This window comes from Takifugu rubripes, chromosome 16 (assembly GCF_901000725.2).
Source record: "Takifugu rubripes chromosome 16, fTakRub1.2, whole genome shotgun sequence".
NCBI lineage: Eukaryota > Metazoa > Chordata > Actinopteri > Tetraodontiformes > Tetraodontidae > Takifugu > Takifugu rubripes.
The window spans coordinates 7,939,892-7,956,989 of NC_042300.1; the positions used below are offsets into that span (position 1 = coordinate 7,939,892).

General features: G+C 45.1%; 3 protein-coding genes across 4 annotated transcripts; 2 read left to right on the forward strand and 1 right to left on the reverse strand.

The window, feature by feature from the left end:
* Window positions 1–192: 192 nt before the first annotated feature.
* Window positions 193–5,300, forward strand: lca5 (lebercilin LCA5). 2 transcript variants are annotated; one of them, XM_029849325.1, is made up of 12 exons: window positions 193–644; window positions 974–1,099; window positions 1,432–1,797; window positions 1,958–2,026; window positions 2,119–2,199; window positions 2,354–2,668; window positions 2,805–2,942; window positions 3,041–3,137; window positions 3,210–3,346; window positions 3,415–3,592; window positions 3,678–3,902; window positions 3,974–5,300. In XM_029849325.1, the coding sequence occupies exons 3-12, from the start codon at window positions 1,477–1,479 to the stop codon at window positions 4,522–4,524; spliced, it is 2,112 nt and encodes a 703-aa protein (XP_029705185.1). In that variant the 5' UTR covers window positions 193–644; window positions 974–1,099; window positions 1,432–1,476; the 3' UTR covers window positions 4,525–5,300. The 2 variants fall into 2 exon arrangements, with proteins under 2 accessions (XP_029705185.1, XP_011610327.2); XM_011612025.2 differs by having other exon boundaries at window positions 196–644; window positions 1,958–2,199.
* Window positions 5,301–5,423: 123 nt separating this feature from the next.
* Window positions 5,424–9,304, forward strand: fam167ab (family with sequence similarity 167 member Ab). The gene is made up of 3 exons (XM_003971688.3): window positions 5,424–5,539; window positions 6,922–7,315; window positions 7,714–9,304. Exons 2-3 carry the CDS (start codon window positions 6,968–6,970, stop codon window positions 7,975–7,977), a joined length of 612 nt encoding a protein of 203 aa, XP_003971737.2. The 5' UTR covers window positions 5,424–5,539; window positions 6,922–6,967; the 3' UTR covers window positions 7,978–9,304.
* A 75-nt stretch (window positions 9,305–9,379) lies between these two features.
* ccm2 (CCM2 scaffold protein) lies at window positions 9,380–14,502 on the reverse strand. The gene is made up of 10 exons (XM_003971689.3): window positions 14,103–14,502; window positions 12,112–12,288; window positions 11,949–12,032; window positions 11,679–11,862; window positions 11,436–11,572; window positions 11,216–11,351; window positions 11,085–11,139; window positions 10,867–11,002; window positions 10,648–10,786; window positions 9,380–10,522 (listed from the first exon to the last, which is right to left on the reverse strand). The coding sequence occupies exons 1-10, from the start codon at window positions 14,130–14,132 to the stop codon at window positions 10,227–10,229; spliced, it is 1,374 nt and encodes a 457-aa protein (XP_003971738.1). The 5' UTR covers window positions 14,133–14,502; the 3' UTR covers window positions 9,380–10,226.
* Window positions 14,503–17,098: the final 2,596 nt, after the last annotated feature.

Here is a 17,098-nt window from a genome sequence, read left to right on the forward strand (position 1 = left end):
CAACTTCAGTTACCACATACGACTTATTTCTTAGTTTCGGTAGTTAAATTATTTTGAAGGGAACATTTCTTCTGGCTATATCTCTGTTCGGTATTTGACAATCTCGCTTAAACCTTACCTTCCATACGTCTATTTTTTGCCATCAGAAGGGTCTTGAAACTTCGACAGCAGCTATTATGATCTTAGTTATAAGGGGAAATGTCAGAAAATGCCTTAAATGCGTGGCGCCTTGTTTTATTTTGTTTCTCTCAATTCCTCTTTGACCTCAATTAATCCTAAAAAAACAGTTTCCAGATTTGTTGAACGTTAACAATGGATGTTGCACCCATAAAACTACATAAACTGCAAATATTTGAATATAGTTGCACAGCGATCAACCAATGTTTATACCAATAACAACCGCGACAGCGCCCCTGTGGTGGTAGTGTGGTACTGCGGAGGGTTCCGTGGTTGCCATGGTACGGCGTCGGCGAGCAGAACTCAAGACTATTTATAAAAGGCAGGATTAGGTCAGACCTCAAAGGGCGGGCGGAGAATATCTTCACTGCTTACTTGTTTTGTTGCTTTTATGTACACAGCGATGCATATAAATGCAGAGATTTAGCCCTAAAGAAGAGAGGAGAACATTGATTTTTCACAGGCAGGTAAGCCAGTTAGCTTCGGTCCGAGCTAGCTTTGTGTTGGTGAATCAGCGTCGCTAATTTGTGCATCAACAAAACGCCTCTACAAGGATGGAGTTAAAACTAACTGCTGAGTTTTGCTTTTGCCAGACCGGGGTGTTAAGACGAACGCATCCCACTTGTTGATTGTAGTTTTGTGTTGCTATGCTAACACGATGAACTGTCATCAGGTCTTAGCAATAGAACACATAGGCTAATCTTTGCTAATGACAACACGTCATGTAGTTTGACAATGTTCGCGTCTCTATTTACCTTCGTTTGGTCAAGCTTTAAACGACTTTTGTGCTCGTCAGGATGCTGTTTGTTACAGGGAGAATGGCTGCATTGACCTGACAGGCAGTTCTAAGAACAACACAGCTGTCAACCACAGACGGGCCACTTTAATCCAGCTGGTTTGGGTCAGAAACCGAGTAAATGAGGTAAATTAGGATTTTATTCTTATTGGAATGAGCTTTTATCATGAGGGGAAAAGCCGGGTGTGGAAGTAACTCGAATGACACCTGAAGTTTTTTTAAATTCTGATTTGGGATAGTTTTAGTTTGCATTCTAGTTTGTGATGCTGCTCTCTGCTCTACCGTTACCATAGAAACAGGCCTGCCAAGAGATTACTGAATGTAAGGACTTCATTGTCCAATGAATATGAAGTTAAATGGCTACACTGGATGTCCAGAATCTGGAACAGGATGCTTTGCTTCAGTAACTAAAAGGAAGAAAGTCACATTACTTGTTCTTTTGTGTGAACTTTATATAGCATTAATGAATAGCAATATGGACTCAAACGGCACAAAGTCGGCCTATGAAGATAAATGGGATGCCGAAGGAGGTCGTCGGTCACTTCAGAGCGCAAAGAAAAGTTCAGGGGGATCCCTGCGATGTCAGGATGGGGACAACAATGAGGAAAATGCTGACAAGACCAGAACCTGGCTTTCAGATTCAGACCAGGACCAACGGTCAGATGTGGATGGACGGAGGAGTACCCCGTCTTTTTACTCTGATGAATATGACTCTCCTTCAGAGGACTCCAGGTCGCCTTACTCCCAATCCAGGATTCCCTCTCATTCCCCTCAAAGGCGGATACAGGCAAAGACCACCTCTTCCACTCCCATCAACAAGAAAGGTGTGCACTGAAAAAAAAAAAGTGTTATTTGCTTAAATGTCCAGGTGATGGCAGTGTGGGCTTTAAAACCTTGGAAGCAATATTGCCATCTTCATAATTCTTTAGGGCAAAGTTTGATTCTATAAGTCTTTAGCCAATTTATTAAGCACTTATTTGGCAGGCTACGTGGGGCGTCCCGGAGCTTATGGACACGAACTTCCGACGCGACACCTTCTCTCCCAGCAACACCGTAAGGGCGTACGTTCACAGACCAAAGAATACACGCCATGTAAAGACTTGGACATGGCAACAAAGAGGCTGCTTTCTACCCGCCTGTTAAAGATCAACGAACTGAAGAATGCTCTCGTTGAGCTGCAGCAGCAGCATGACAATATCCAGCTGGAGAATCGAACGCTGAGACAGGTAACCGCTCCACCTGCCTTCACAAACACTTCTCCATCAACATGCAGGCATTTTCTGAACGGCTTCTTCAATTTTTATGTTAAATGCACTTTAATTTCATCCTGTAGACATTACAAAGGCAGAATAGATTCTCCTTATCCTTATCCTGATGCAGGTTCAGGCACGTCTGCAGCACCACAACGACACAGAAAGCCAGTTAGCCCAGCTAATGTTGCGCCATTCCAACGAGACCCACGCGTACCACGAGCGGCTCAGGCGCTGTCACGAGCAAGTACGAGCATTGGAGCAAAAGCTGAAGGACAAGGAGGAGCAGCTGCAGAAGGAGCAGTCACAGCTGAAAAAGAGCCGGGCGTCCATCACGCGGCTGAAGCGTTTGCTCGCCCAGGAAGACCTGGAGACCAGAGACGAGCTGAGTCGAAAGCTGGAGAAAGAAAAAAGTCGCGCCCAAGCGGCAGAAGAGAAAATCAAGGTGAACTTGTCATGGATGAAAAATGAATTAAACACTGTTTATTGAAATTTGAGCTTTTCAGGCCCACATGATTAGAAATCACCCGATTCCATCAGTGTGCATTCATCAAGTGTGTTTGGGCCTGTGTGCTGTGAAGGAAGTGGAACACAGCAAAGAGCTGAGCAATAACTTGTACGAGAGGCAGCTGGCTGCAGAGAGGAGGAAGACCGTCAGCGTCCTGGAGGAGAACCAGACTCAGCAGCAGATGCTGGAGGAACTTACCCAGAAGCTCAGAGTTAGTATAAACAAAGATTAAACACCAACAAAGGCTAAATCTAGCACACAGCGTGTTGGTTTCTCAATGTTTGCTTTTGTTTGTTTTATTTTTATTAGAAGAAGGAGAGAGAACTAGATGCCATGAACATCTACGCCAACCGTGTGGTGAAATCCTCCTTGAGAAAAGAGACCGAGAGTACCACAAAACTGAAAGGTAAAGCTGAACCCAGGTTTTTCCTTTCCTGCTGGTGCATTTTTAAACTGTGCATATTTTCCACCCACTTAGTCTCCAGCAGGAACAGCACGAAGGCAGCGGAGCCCACACGCAGGACGTCTACACCAGACTTCCCCACACCTCCACCTGCTGTCACCGACACCTCAGCGTTCTGCGAACAGTCGCTGGACGAGTACCTGTCACTCAAGGTATGGAAACACAGCAGGCTTCATGAAATCTACAGAACGCCACACGCGCTTTGGTTCTTTGACGACAGAAACTCCACAGAGGGGACAAACCTACAAAGACAGAGGACAGAAATGAAAAAGAAGAAGAGCAGAAGGTGCAAGACAAAGAAAAAGACGATTCACTGGGGGTAAAAGAGCAGGAGAAAGAGGAGAAGCAGCAAACTTTCCAGGCAAATGAGCCCAAGAAGGTGTCGACACCAGCACAACGTAAGATCAGCAGTGGGTTGAGGGACGCGATCAGTGCCTTCGGAAATTTAGAATAAGCAACATTAACGATGTTTTGCATCTGCAGGCTTGGAGATCGAAGAGAACGGCCGAAGCAGAGTGGGATCTCTGTTGAGCCAGGAGGAAGCGGACCAAATTAGGCACGGCCGTGTCCAGGAACAGGCCACAAATTGGATCCAGGAGGCTTTGATGAGCCAGAACGTAGTCGAGGTCCGTCGCAAGAAAGACCATCTGTTGGCAAAGATGCGTGAAATAGACGACCAGATCCACGTCAGCCAGCAGGCTGCGCTTGGTGGGTACAGTCCTCATTTTGCCTCATTGTACTGGACACAACAACAATGGCTCGCTTCCCCCCCCCCACAGAAACAGAGCAACTGTCCCCTGCCCCAGCTGATGCTGGAGCCAGAGAAGGTAGAAGGTCTGGGATGGAGAGTGCAGCTCGAGGAGCGGGGAGGAGAGCGCTTCAGTCCCCGAACACTGGGGACGACCTGCTGTTTGGAAACTACGCGCCATCCTTCATAAACCCAAACTCCCGACGCTCCCTGAACCTCCCTGCAGCTGCGCCTGCGGAGAAGAGGAACACCGTGTTGGAAACCGTCAGCCTTTTAAACAGCCGAGGAGAGGAGGTCGAGCGGAGAAAGGTGACAGAACACAGGCCGGAGGAGGACCGGAAGTCCAACTTCCTGCAGCAACTCTTCGGCCCAATCAAAGTCGCCGACAACAAGAGCATCTTCGACAACGCAGACGCTGACAACCCTCCTCCGGCTACATATGGAACCCGCTCGACAAGAGAGAGACCGTTCAACTTCAGCCCCCCAGAATCTACAGCCAACAGCCTCCACGCCGCACAGAGCGGGCCCTCCATCCGTGCCTTCACCTCCTTCGACGCAGACATCGAGGAAATCACTTTGTGAAATGGATGAGCAGAGGAAGCGACAGAAGGGAATAATGCTTCTGGGATTTTTGGTGTGGATGAGAAGGACTTGATGAGGGACACGTAGGCACACAAATGCACCTTTTTCTGGTGGAAACATAAGATTACCTGGTTTTTCTTTTACCTGGGAATCAAAGTTCCTGGGAATGTTGGTGGAAAAAGGGATTATGTTGCTGTGTCCTGATTACTTTTTACTATTTATTAGCTATGAAATGACGTTTTTGCTGATATTAATTCAGACTTATATAATCAGGGACCGTGGATTTGTGTCTGACACATTACAATATATTGATGTAACTTACATACGTTATGGCTCTTTTGTTATTGTGTGTATTATTAATATTTTGTAGAGGTTGTGATTGCGTCCGTGCCGTAACCACTGAGCAACATGACAATCGCCACTTTTCTTGAGTTTCCCTGTATGTAACTAGCCCACACATTCAAACTAATTCTTTTTCTTCTATGGGAAATGTCCCTGAAAGCCTAAATGTTTACTCTATGAAGTTGGAGTGCTGTTTTCTGAAACAGTATTAATATTCTCTGGCATGCTCCTGTCTCTCCTGCACAATGACTCACAGCACTAAAACCGCTGTGACTCCTGAGTCCAGCAGCTACATTATCATCAAGGCAAATCCTCCTATTGCCGTATATTTATTGAGTTCTGCAAACTTACGTGGCCATTGCCTCAATATTTAAGTTATATATGTACAATCTTTAAATCACGTAGTGTAAATTTCAATAAATAATGCTCAGCAGAGTTGCTGTGTGGAGTTGTGTATCAACTGCGTTACCTTATTAATATTAATGACTGGAGAAACCTGATTGGCTCTCCTGGGGCGTATCTAAGCAACCGGACCCTGACCACGCCCCCTCCGCCAGCTCCTGCTCTGGTCCTCTGCGGAGCTGCAGACGAGGCAAACGCCGAAGTTGGAACCGATCGTGGCTTCTGAGAAAGAGCAACACGTGGATTATTTACCTGCATAGCGACTAATAAGGTCTGTTATCATTTTATTACAACTATTATAACATTATTAATGAGGGCAAGTTGAGGTGTTTCATCATATTCCTACTATGCACAACTGGCAGTTGTGGAAACTAAACTACCATAATATTCAGAAAAGATGAAAAAATATGCAAAAAAGAGAAAACACATTTGCGTGTAGAATATCTGCGACAAGCACTGGAGATTTTGGGATAATTATTATTATTATTATTATTATAAACTCAAGGACTGGCTGTATTTAAAGACATACCTGTTTTGATTCACCAATCAGGAAAGAATTGGAGTCCAGACTGTCTCATTACCTTTCTGTTGCCATAACAGATGGATTAAATGGCTGCTATTATGGGAGGTTCTCTTTATGAAACCTTTTTTTTTCTTTTTTTAACCATATATAATGTTTGAATCATCAGGGATGGTGTATCCGCACGCAGTCGCCTGTCTTATTTCTGACAGAACAGGTCATTTAAGTCTGAGGAAAACCAAATGATGATTGATGAGGTTTTTTTGCTGAGCCACAGGAACATATGGGTAATATTTGGGGTTGCCAGGGTGGAGATTTTTGAGTTGTTCCATTCACGTTGGTCCCAAACTACAGATGTTTAAATGTATTCTTTATAATTGGACCATAACGCAATATTATATTTAGTGTACATGCATTTTCTCTTTATTTTACAGCTTCCCCATGACACACTGTAAAAGCTGACTGTAAATACAACTTATTTACGAGCTCTTTAAACATGGCTGTGCTATAGATGTGATCCGGCCTCCCACACAAGCTTCTGCCGCGCTCAATATTGGAAAAGACAGCGTTAACTGCTCACATCTGCTCTGCTGTTGCCATTATGGAACAATGATTCTCTAATAACTCTGCCTGAGAAGCTCTCAGAAGATGTGATGCGATTTTATCCGAGTTAGCCGCAGCTATTTCTCTATTTGTAAATAGTTTTGGAGTTTAGGTGCAGCTCAGGTCCTCATTTAATGCTCCCAATCACCAAACCAAGTACTCAAATGCCAGTAAAGGTGGGGTGAAACGCCACATTTCTGAAGCCTCAGGGGTGGTTTCTAAATGCTCTGGTTGGAATATTATAGCCTGTTGTGTAACCTGAGCTGAACCTAATTTCAATGTTAATTTTATGATAAAGTCCACCCCCCGTCAGTATCGAGCTACATCATATCAGCCAGCTCAGATGTAACAGAACTGTGTAAATGTTGACACTTATGTTGCCATGGAAGCCGTTTGTTCCTGTTAAATCGGCGCAGGCCTGAAACGGTTGGTCTTGATTCTTGTGATCCGGGTCATCACAGTCCACCACTGATTGTTGCATCTTCTCTTCACTTTCTTTTCCTTCTCTTACACAAACGGGGCCACTTCAGGGCAACGATCATGATCCTCTGACTCCAGGCTCCAACCGCAGGGGAGATGGACGTGCCCTCAGTGCCTCGTATCATGGTGGAGGGAGCCTGTGTCCTGGAGGAAGAGTGCGGGGACAATGTGCCCACAGACGACCATCTGCTGAACCTGAAGGCCCTGACAGAGAAACTGAGACTGGAGACGAGGAGGCCGTCTTACCTGGAGTGGAAAGCTCAGGTGGAGGCGGCGAGCTTCAAGGGGAAGAGAACCGTGGGAGCTCTGGTCCAAGTTGGCCCTGAGGGAGGAGCCGAAGAGACTGAGGCGAACTCTGATCTGTTCCAGTGCAACCTGCCGTCGGGGGTGCAGAAGACATTCGGGAACATTGACGAAGCCCTCAGGTGGTTGAGGAGGGAACTGGTGAGGCAACGCTTCAATTCTGTCTGCTCCAATTATAGATTTTGGATTAGCAGCAATTTGATTCTGCTCTAATTTAGAGGACGTGTTCACTTTGCAGAGGTCAGTATAGAAAACAAACTTCATGCAATTAAGCTAATTTCAAGCTAACAAAGGACTTTTATTCCAATTAGTAGCCAGAATCATCCCTCTACAGGAGCATTAAGAATCAATGGGGCTTCTTCGTGAGCCTAATTGCTCCACACATTTGACCCTTGGTTGAGAAGCTCTGACTCAGCACGCAAAGAGGTGCCGTCAGAGGCAGAGAGGGGGTGGACGAGGGGCAACACGAGCTTTGCACCCAAACTGCTTTAGCTGTGAAATATCGTTTTTACACGGTTCTCTCTGTTCCTCCCCCTCAGTCAGACATGCGTCTGCAGGACCAGCAGCTAGCCAGGCAGCTCATGCGGCTCCGGAGCGACATCAACAAGCTGAAGATTGAGCAGGCGTGTCATCTGCACCGCCGGATGCTCAACGACGCCACCTTTGGCCTGGAGGAGCAGGACGAGCTGTCGGACCTGCTGTTCGAGTGTCCGGTCACCCCTGGGCTCGGACTCTCGGCCCCGCTGAGGCTCATCGGCGTCACCAAGATGAATATTAACTCCCGCCGGTTTTCGCTCTGCTAGTTCTAGTTGTCATGGTCATACATCCCTTTGAATACAGGTGATTCTAGCTTTAACTTTTTCTAGCTTTATGTGGGGTTCACACTTTAGTCATTATTGGGGACGTTAGCTTAGCAGGCTGCCACTTTAATGAGGTTCCACAGGAAAAAAGGTTGCACTTCAATTCCTTTCTTTTCTTGCCACCATTCATATAGTTTAATTACTTGACAAAAACACTACGGCTCACCACTGAATGCTACCAGGTGCCTTAATATGGATTAGGGTAAAAAAAAGGCAGCTCGCAAGTGGCTTTACCTTCCCTCAAGTGCGAGACATTTATTAACCAAGACTAGCAGCAGCATACATTTGACTGGAATAAACCTGGTTGATCTGTTGGCTGCGACCATGTGCTGCACTTAACCAGGACCTGGGCAAAAATCCTAAAAATGTTGGACTAATTAGACCACTGCTGAAAGTAAACTGGCTGAATTGGAGAGTGTGGGAGAAGGTGGTCATGAGGTTTTGCATGTGAGACTCGATGGAACCTCCTGATCTGATCAGAAATGACTTTGCTAAGCCTGAGAGTTTCCGTGCGTGCGCTCCAAATTTGACTGAAAGGCTGCCAGAGGGGTCAACGCATTCTTTTTCCTCAACAAGTTGCCGTTGAGCAAGATGGTTTTTGTTGCTTGTGCGATGTGAGAGTGAGATGTCTCATCTCAGATTATGTAAAACCGCACTATAAAGATCATTCCTGGTTCTTCCATCACAAATATCTGAACTGAAAGTGGGAGGAAGAGAAACACGAGCTAGTTACAAAAGACTCCATAACCTAAAACCAATATTAAAACCCCAACATTGGCTCGGAAATTGTGGAATGCATCTGGGCTAAAGTTGCTCTCTTAAGTATAAATAGAACAGGGAAAAAGGTTCCAGACATGAAGTTAATGGAGCATCTCTTCGTAAAACAGCGTGAGACCATTAAAGCAACTGATCTGTTTTATAACTCTCTCTGAATGAAGCTGATTCTCTTTCCCAGATTGGATTAAGGAGGGAATTTACAGGGGGCCAATTAGGCTGCTGCCAAACACTGGGAGAAAGTGAATGCGCCTCAATTAGGCTTGATTTGTGTAAAAAGCCGTTCTCGCTTCTGCCGCGAGAACACCACAGAAGAGACGCGAGCGAGGGCGTCTGTGATCACGGCTCCCCGCCGCCGACACCTCCGAGACTTGGAAGCGTTTCTCCGGGTTTGAACAGGAAGGACTGAGGTCACACTGAATCTTGTGGTGTGGAATTCAGATCAGCTCAGCAGACGTTTCTCAGAGGATTAAGAGCATCCAGGCGTATGATGTGCCAGGACAGATTAGGAAACATTCTCACGTCACGTTTGTTCTCCTGAGAATGAAGTAAAGGCTGAAGAATGACACCATTTTCCATCAAAGCCAGCTGGTTCAATATAGCTGTTATTTAATAACCAAGTTGCTCAACTGGAGTTACAGTCTGATAACTGGTGTGCGTGAGACCCTCCGGCCGCAGTGCAAAGGGCACCGCAGATCAACGCGCTGCCCAAACACTCGATAATCTGCAGGATTAAGAACACTTCAAATTTAAAATGATACATTTACATCAGCCAAAACCTCAATGGCTTTGTCAAATAGTTTTTACAGCATTTGTCTTGGTCAGTTTGATTACAGAATATTATATAAATGAGTAAACGCGGGTAACAAACGATAGTGTAAAACAAACCCATAATGCGACACACACCTGATGTGTGCTGAGGAAAGAACGCTCACAGCAACACACACAAAGATGAAAGCCGGAGGTTGATGTGAAGCTGGTCGACCTTCAGTGATTAAACAAGCACAGACCAGAACATCCTCCAGCCTGGAGATGGAGTCTTCAACCTTCCAGGGGATTCAAAGCGCACTGGAAATCTTCTCAAAGGCACCAAACGAATGGGCTACATGGCGAACGGTGGCGGCAGATACTGCCAATAAACGAGTACAACAACAGAGGACACAAACGCCTCTGACATGAAACAAGATCCGACTGTCACCTACAGGATGTGCATAAGTGCATTTGCTGACTTCATGTGTTTGCGGTAACAGATTGAGGTTTTCAATCAAACGAACTCTGAACAACCAGAGCAAAATAGAAGAAAATCTTGGGTCAGTGCTCAGGAACACCTTCACCTGATCCGGTTAGCTCATGTGTGCTGATCACCTGAGGGTTGTTGCCGTTCTGCAGAGAAAGGGAGCGTCCCTCTGCAGGTGGTGTCACGGCGTCACTCCTTCCTGGTCCATGCTGCAGCCCAGCGCCTCGATGTCGTTGCTGATGTCGGTGATCATGCGGTCCCATTCGTCGCCCTCCGAGGTCTCTTGGCCCTCGTCGGAGGCGGCGCTCTCTTCGCCCGCTCCGTTGCCGTTGGTGGTGGAGTCGGAGGCGGAGCTGGCTGTGCGCCGGTAGCGACCGAAGCTGTCTGTGATGATGCCCCGCCCGTCCTTCACACCGATGGTCTCCAGGAAATTCTCAAAGTGCTGGCTGTCCTTCTCTGGGATGAAGGGTCGCAGGCCTGCAGAGCCACACACCCCTTCAGATGAACACGACCCAACTTTCTTTTTTTTTCGTAACACTTTAAAGACCAACAAACGCTACTTATCTCCGTTTTTAACCACAATCACTTTAAAGTGTCCGTACCGAGTAGAAGGAACTTCCTGCTGTCCCCGTAGAGCTGTCGTAGGTTAATGCAGAACTCATGGATGGAAGCACCGTTGCGGTATTCATGGAGCAGGGTGGCAAACTGCTGAATCTCCTGCGACGACAGCTTGGTCCTCAGCTAAAAATGAAAGGGTGCTGAAATGAGAAAGATCAAAGCAGCAAACCTGTGGAACAGATGAGAAAGAGAAGGCTGCCTACTGTGGTCATGTAGTCTTGCAGCAGCTCTGCAGCTGTGGTGCTGAGCTCTCCTTCACTCGCCGTCTTTGTTTGAGGGGACGCGGGCGTAGAACCAGACGGGGAGCCTTCCTCTGCCTCTATGGAACCCTGGAAAGGACTGAAAGAAACCACCAGACATAAAGGGCACACACAGATGTAGCAGAAGCTTACTGGAGAGTGTTGCTTATAATGGAACTCACAAAGTACTGGCATCTTCTTCAAAAGTCTCCTTGGCATCACCTTTACCTGAATCATCTGCAAAACCAGATCCTTCACATTACAACCACCCCCTCTGCTTCCCTCCAGACGGTAAATGAGCTCTTCCACTCACCGCTGTACACAGACAGGTGTCTTGTAGGTGTCGTTGCTCCGTCAAAAATTGCCCTGTCCAAGAAGTCGATGGTTGATTCTGTGTAAACGATCTGAAAGACCTGGCTGAGCAGGAGACACAGCTCCTCTGCAGCTGCCTGAAACACACAAGAGTGTTCCTGTGGTGTCTCCACGCTCATATCAGAGGCCAAAGCCTCAGGATCAAAGATGCAAAGCTATACCTTATTTTCAACAGCCAAAACAAGCAGACAGCAAACCTCCACGAGCACCGCTCCGCTCTCTGATAAGGAGCTCAGGGTCTGTGATTTGTTGAGATCAGGACACGAGCTGGGACACGGAGAGCCTCCAGACTCCTGGGCTATAAATTAAGCAGAATTTTCAGAAAGCTGTCGTTGTTAAATTCAACTTCTTTGGGAAATCATCTTCACACACACACCCTTAAACCATCACTACCAGTTTCTTACCCGTTTTGATCACCACCAGATGCAGGGAGTCGTCCCGAATGTAGGACACGGCGGCGATGTCGTGGATGGGCACCCTCAGGATGATGTCCTCTCCATCCCGCCACACCAATTTGATGTTGTAGGCCGACAGACTCACCACTGCGTCCTGCTCTGACGTCAGCTGGCCTGCCAACTGATGGGATTTCTAAGAAGCAAAGGGGAGGTAGAATTAGCCCCCGTACGCACAAATTACAAATATTACATCCGGTGTTCTGGTCCTAAGATCCTCACCCTTGCAGTGTCGATGAGCTGCAGCATTTCTGTGCGACTTGATGGGTTTAAATATCCTGGAACTGATGTCAGCTGCCCCAAATACTGCAGAACAGAATAAGAGCGCGATTAACAAAAAAGGCAGAGTGATAACCCACAGAGCTGGTTTATCCCCAACACTTACTTTGACTTCCTTCTCAATGTAGTCATTAAGCAGGATGTCAGGGTCAATGTGGTGATCGGGCTGAGAGAGTGAGAAGGTGTGGAGAGCTCGGCGCTCTGTGGTTTTCTCCTGGGCCTTCTTGTCTCGTCCCTTCTCTCCTTTCAAGAAGACTCGCTTGAACGGAGACACAATACCAGGCTGAATGAAGACAAAGAGCAGGGTTGACAAATGGAGAAAGTGGAAGACTACTGCACAAAGAGACCGTTGCGATGCAACTGCGATGCTCCTACAGGCCGCACAGCTCGACAGTTGCAAGTGCAGCAACAGGCTGAAAAGTGCTGACGCTGCTTCAGTCTCCTACTGGAGTGAGACACAGGACACTGCTCGAGACACTATGTTACCCAATACAAGTCACTCAAATTTCAACCACACAAGGAAGTCGCTTTTTGTTGCATGATATAAAAATGAAAAACAAGTGTGCCTTTATATTTACACATGAACGCTAACCTCAGCAAAATACATGCGTCTGTCTTATTTTGTTTCCACTATTGACTTAACTATTTTTTATCCAGATAAAGCATACTTTTGCCCTCTATTACGAGGAACAACTCAGTTAAACGTGCTTCACAAAAGCCTACCTCGTTGTCCATGACCTTCTCATCAGACGCGTCTATGTAACAAGCACGCAGCCTGCGTGTGGATGCTGCTACCGTCCTCTCTAAACACCACCTGTTGCCTCCGCTCACACACAGGGACGGCTGCCAACTGGCGACAAACTCACAGGATCATGCACAAGTGTTGTGTTTAGGGTGGGAGCTCCCACAAAGGAAGAGAAGCATCTCGGTCTCGGTGCAAACAGGAAGGAAAGTAACCACAACTTCCTGTGATAACACGTGCCGTAATGCTCATGAAAGTAGCTTTGAAAAAGAGGCAGCAGGCAGAACAAATGAGATTGGTCAGATTAACATTTAATGGCGTGTGTATTGTGAGAACTGAGATGAAAGTTCCCACAGATAGCACACAGACACACAGGTGTTTAGCAGGAGAAATTCGTCCAATGTAAAGTCACCGCTGTAGGTGGACAGTCGCACCGACACCAGCCTGTTGTAGCCAGAGGTAACCAACGCAGGTGTAAAAGGTCCCTGAAATATGGGCTGGTTAAAGATAATTAACTTTTAAAAACTCTGAATTTCACACACTACGGCTTAAATACACGTTTGGGGCAGGAGACAATACTGCTCGACACCGCCACCGAGAGGCGGGAGAGGGAATTACAGGCGATTAAAAGGTAACTTTTAAACGGGGCAGAATCAGTCACTGAATGTGTCTGTAGATGGGTGACGCATTGAATTAAATGCAAAGAATATCTTACCAATTTCTTCTTGCTGCATGCAATAGTTCACAATAACATGCGTTCCCAGTTTTCAGGTTTTGAGAAAGGAGTAATAAGTCGTATTTAGTAATATTCTTGTTGAGGCGCGTACTGTCCTACCTAGATGAGGTAGCTCCCAACATCTTCTTCAAACCATAGACTAAAAACTACATTTACAACTACACTTTTCCAGCTTTATGCTTAAGATGTGTGTGATGGGTGTGTTCCGGGTAAACAGATGCCATCATCTACCAAGTAACCATTCAAAACGTAGTCATTTATGAAATTATTGTAACCATCTGCTGAAATAACGTTTTAAACATCGCTTTGGCAATTTGGCTTAGTTGTTCCTCCTTAGAGTGCGTTAGTTAAACTTTTAATTTATTAGACCAAGTTCAGTCAACAAGTAACATATTAGGTGCAGTATCGAGTGACGTGGTAGTTACAGAGTCTGAGCATTTCGATGGCTTTATTCTTGATAATTCCCTTTATTTATCCAGCTTGGTTAGAGATACGCAAGGCATTCCTCACATAAGCCGTAAGATATCCCGACATAAGTTTTATGGTTCTGTGTAGCTATGAAGTTAGCATGCTATACAGACAACTCACAAGGTACCAACTATGTCATTACAAAACTTACCTTTTTCACTTTTTTCACATCCTCCTCCATTTCTACCTAACGATTCGCTCCTTCATATTCAGTTCATCTCGGGGTTCCAGGAGACGACGCAGCGCTAGCTTGGACTCATCTGACAGAAGCTAGCGTGCTAGCCTAGCGTAGTTTTAGCCTAGCACGGGTAGCTCCAAGTTTGGCCGAATAATAAATAAAAGCGAAACGACATCCTGGGTTTCACCCTGTACAACTGTTAGGAGGGGAAAAGAGGCAAACGCGTACCACGAGTGTTACAATGTTATCCACTGTTTTCGCTACAACACAAAGAGATGTGTGTGAGTAAGACAAACTCGGAAAAGAAAGGGAAAACTTTTCAACCGTGCCGCCATTTTGGGCGTTGAACCGAGGTCCAGCATGCTTTGCTCCGCGCGAATCAAAACAGCAGCCAGCGCGTGGGGACGAGGCTCCGCCGGCGCGCGACGCAGCGGCCAGACCTGCCGTACTTTTACTCCCCCCACCGGAATCACTTCATTTTAGCAACATTGTTCTATTTTAAAACCACAAATTCAGCATTTCCCACGCATTTAAAAGAGCTGCGTCACAATGGACGGAGACAAAAATGGCCATTTTCCCTGTATGTTGACTGAAGATTGGATTTTCTTCACATTCTTCTTAATCCAATTAACACTATCCACTAAAATACTTTTCTGATTTGGTTTAAAAGGCCCACATCTACTCCATACACTTGTGCTTTGCACACAATGCAAAAACTTATTTTTATTACTATTATTTTAAAGGATATCATGCATACGAATACACTTTACTGAATCAAATGCACTTTCAAATACTATATTTATTTTTCTCTTCTGGGATGAACAGTCTGATATATGAATCTACAGTAAGGCTTAACATTACATCTTCAGCATAATATTTATCTTTTCATCTAAAAACCAAACCATAAACATACAAAAAGAACTTTAGCACCATATGTTATTAACAATATTCATATTGTTCCCAAAAGAAGGACATCAGTTTAGGTTTTTTTTTTTTTAAAGAACTGGGATTCCATTAAACCATTTACTTATATTTTATATTGAACAACAACAAAGAACTCATTCCTTATACGCTTTCAGTCACAATGTGGGTTGTATGAGTACACCTTCATAAAGAGGCTACAAGTTGTAGCTAATTTGCTCACGGACATTATGCCAATTTATGGAACACCCCACTAATATGTTCCAGGGTTTCTTGATAGAATTGTGTAATACACCAACAAGCGAACACAATCTATAAAGTGATTGAATAAAAACAAAGCAATATTTCCCATCAACTTTGATAACAATTTGAAAAATCAGCAGCAATTAATATGACAACTATACTTAGTTGCTTCATCTGAATATCAAATTCAATTTAAACAAAATCTTACAGCCAATAGAAACAAACCCATAAAAGAGATACACACAGATTAAGACATATAGATGACAGGAATTTACAACACATCAATCACGTTCTACATATTTTTTCCCAGATTTTCAGCAGCCTTCAGCTGCATTTTCCAAAAAATAAAATGCATTTCTTTTTTAAATCATCTGTCAGTTTCATTCTTTCAAAGAAAGACACAAAAAATATCCTAGTGCAGAAATGAAAGGTAAAGTAAAATGTCGATCTACTCTAATAAACATCATAAGAAACGTAGCTGTTGTTTTTAATGTTGACTTGAAAATCAAAGTGGCACCATTGAGAGCTGAGCTCTGCTGTAAACTGTGTGTTTTGAGGTGCTCGTTCCGATGCACAGTCAACTCAGCTGGAAGGTTCTGCGCTCAGAAAGCCGAAACGTGGACTGCGGACCACATTGGTAGCACCTTGTAACTGTAATATCAGCACCAGGTTGTTAACACAAAAAAAGGAATCGGGAGCTAAATCAAAAGAAGAAAATGTACCATTTTATCAGCTGATCGTTCGGCGCCAACAGATGACTGTGACACAGATACAGACGTTAACCTAGTCTAACACGACTGATGACCTGCTGCTACACGCTAATGCAGAAAACATGGGCTATGCTGTGCAGGTGGGAGCAGGGGCATGCTAAAACACTGAAGGGGCACCCAGTGAGTTCTAAATGCATGCTGGAAGCTTGTGGGGAAAGCTGGAAAATTCCGATTTTGAAGTACAAATTTAGGCCTGCTTTCTCATTTTAAGAAATAAACCTTAAGACACATATTTCCACATCTTCTCTTGTTTAGTCACCGGTGTCGTTGTTGTTATCTTTGTGATTAGAGGATGTTCATGCAGGACAAATGACACAAAGTTTACAGCTTGGCACTACAAATCATTCATCAGTGCAAGACAAAAGAAAAAGAAAGAAAAGGCAAAGACCAAAGTACAAAACATTCATGGCCAAAGTCACTCCTAACTGCTAATTCTATCTCAGTGATGCAAAATGTGGCCCTCTGATCTGGATTCAAAGCTGAGCTAAAGAACCCTTTGTACAAGTACCAAGTCAGCAACTGTAGCTATGACAGCACAACACCAGGTTTGTTCAGGTTCCTGTGGAGCGCTGCAGTTACAGGAGACACTACAGCCCTGGGGACTAGTAGCACCTGATGGAATCAAAGACATGGCTTCATCTAATTTGCAGAGGTGGAGGGAGAATGCCCTCGTTTGGGCATGCATTGTTGATTGTGGACGTGGCTGCCGAGTCTGGTTTGAAGCACCTAATGTAACACCCAAGTCTATGGCAGAAGAGTCAACAAACACCTGAAGGTAGGACGCACGTGGGAACAATCTGGTGAAGAGCTGAGCAATATTAAGTGAGATTATAAGAAGCTGAAGGAGCATACGTGTGACGGCTGTGACACATGCATCATCAGACTGAGTTGTGTACATTTTTAACATCCTTGAGGTGCGATGGAAAAGCAAATATCACAGATTGCCAGGATTAGATTTTATGAAGTATATGAATTCTTGGTAATCAAGTTCCTGGAAATGTTGTTGTTGTTTATACTATTGCGGCTGTTCCACGA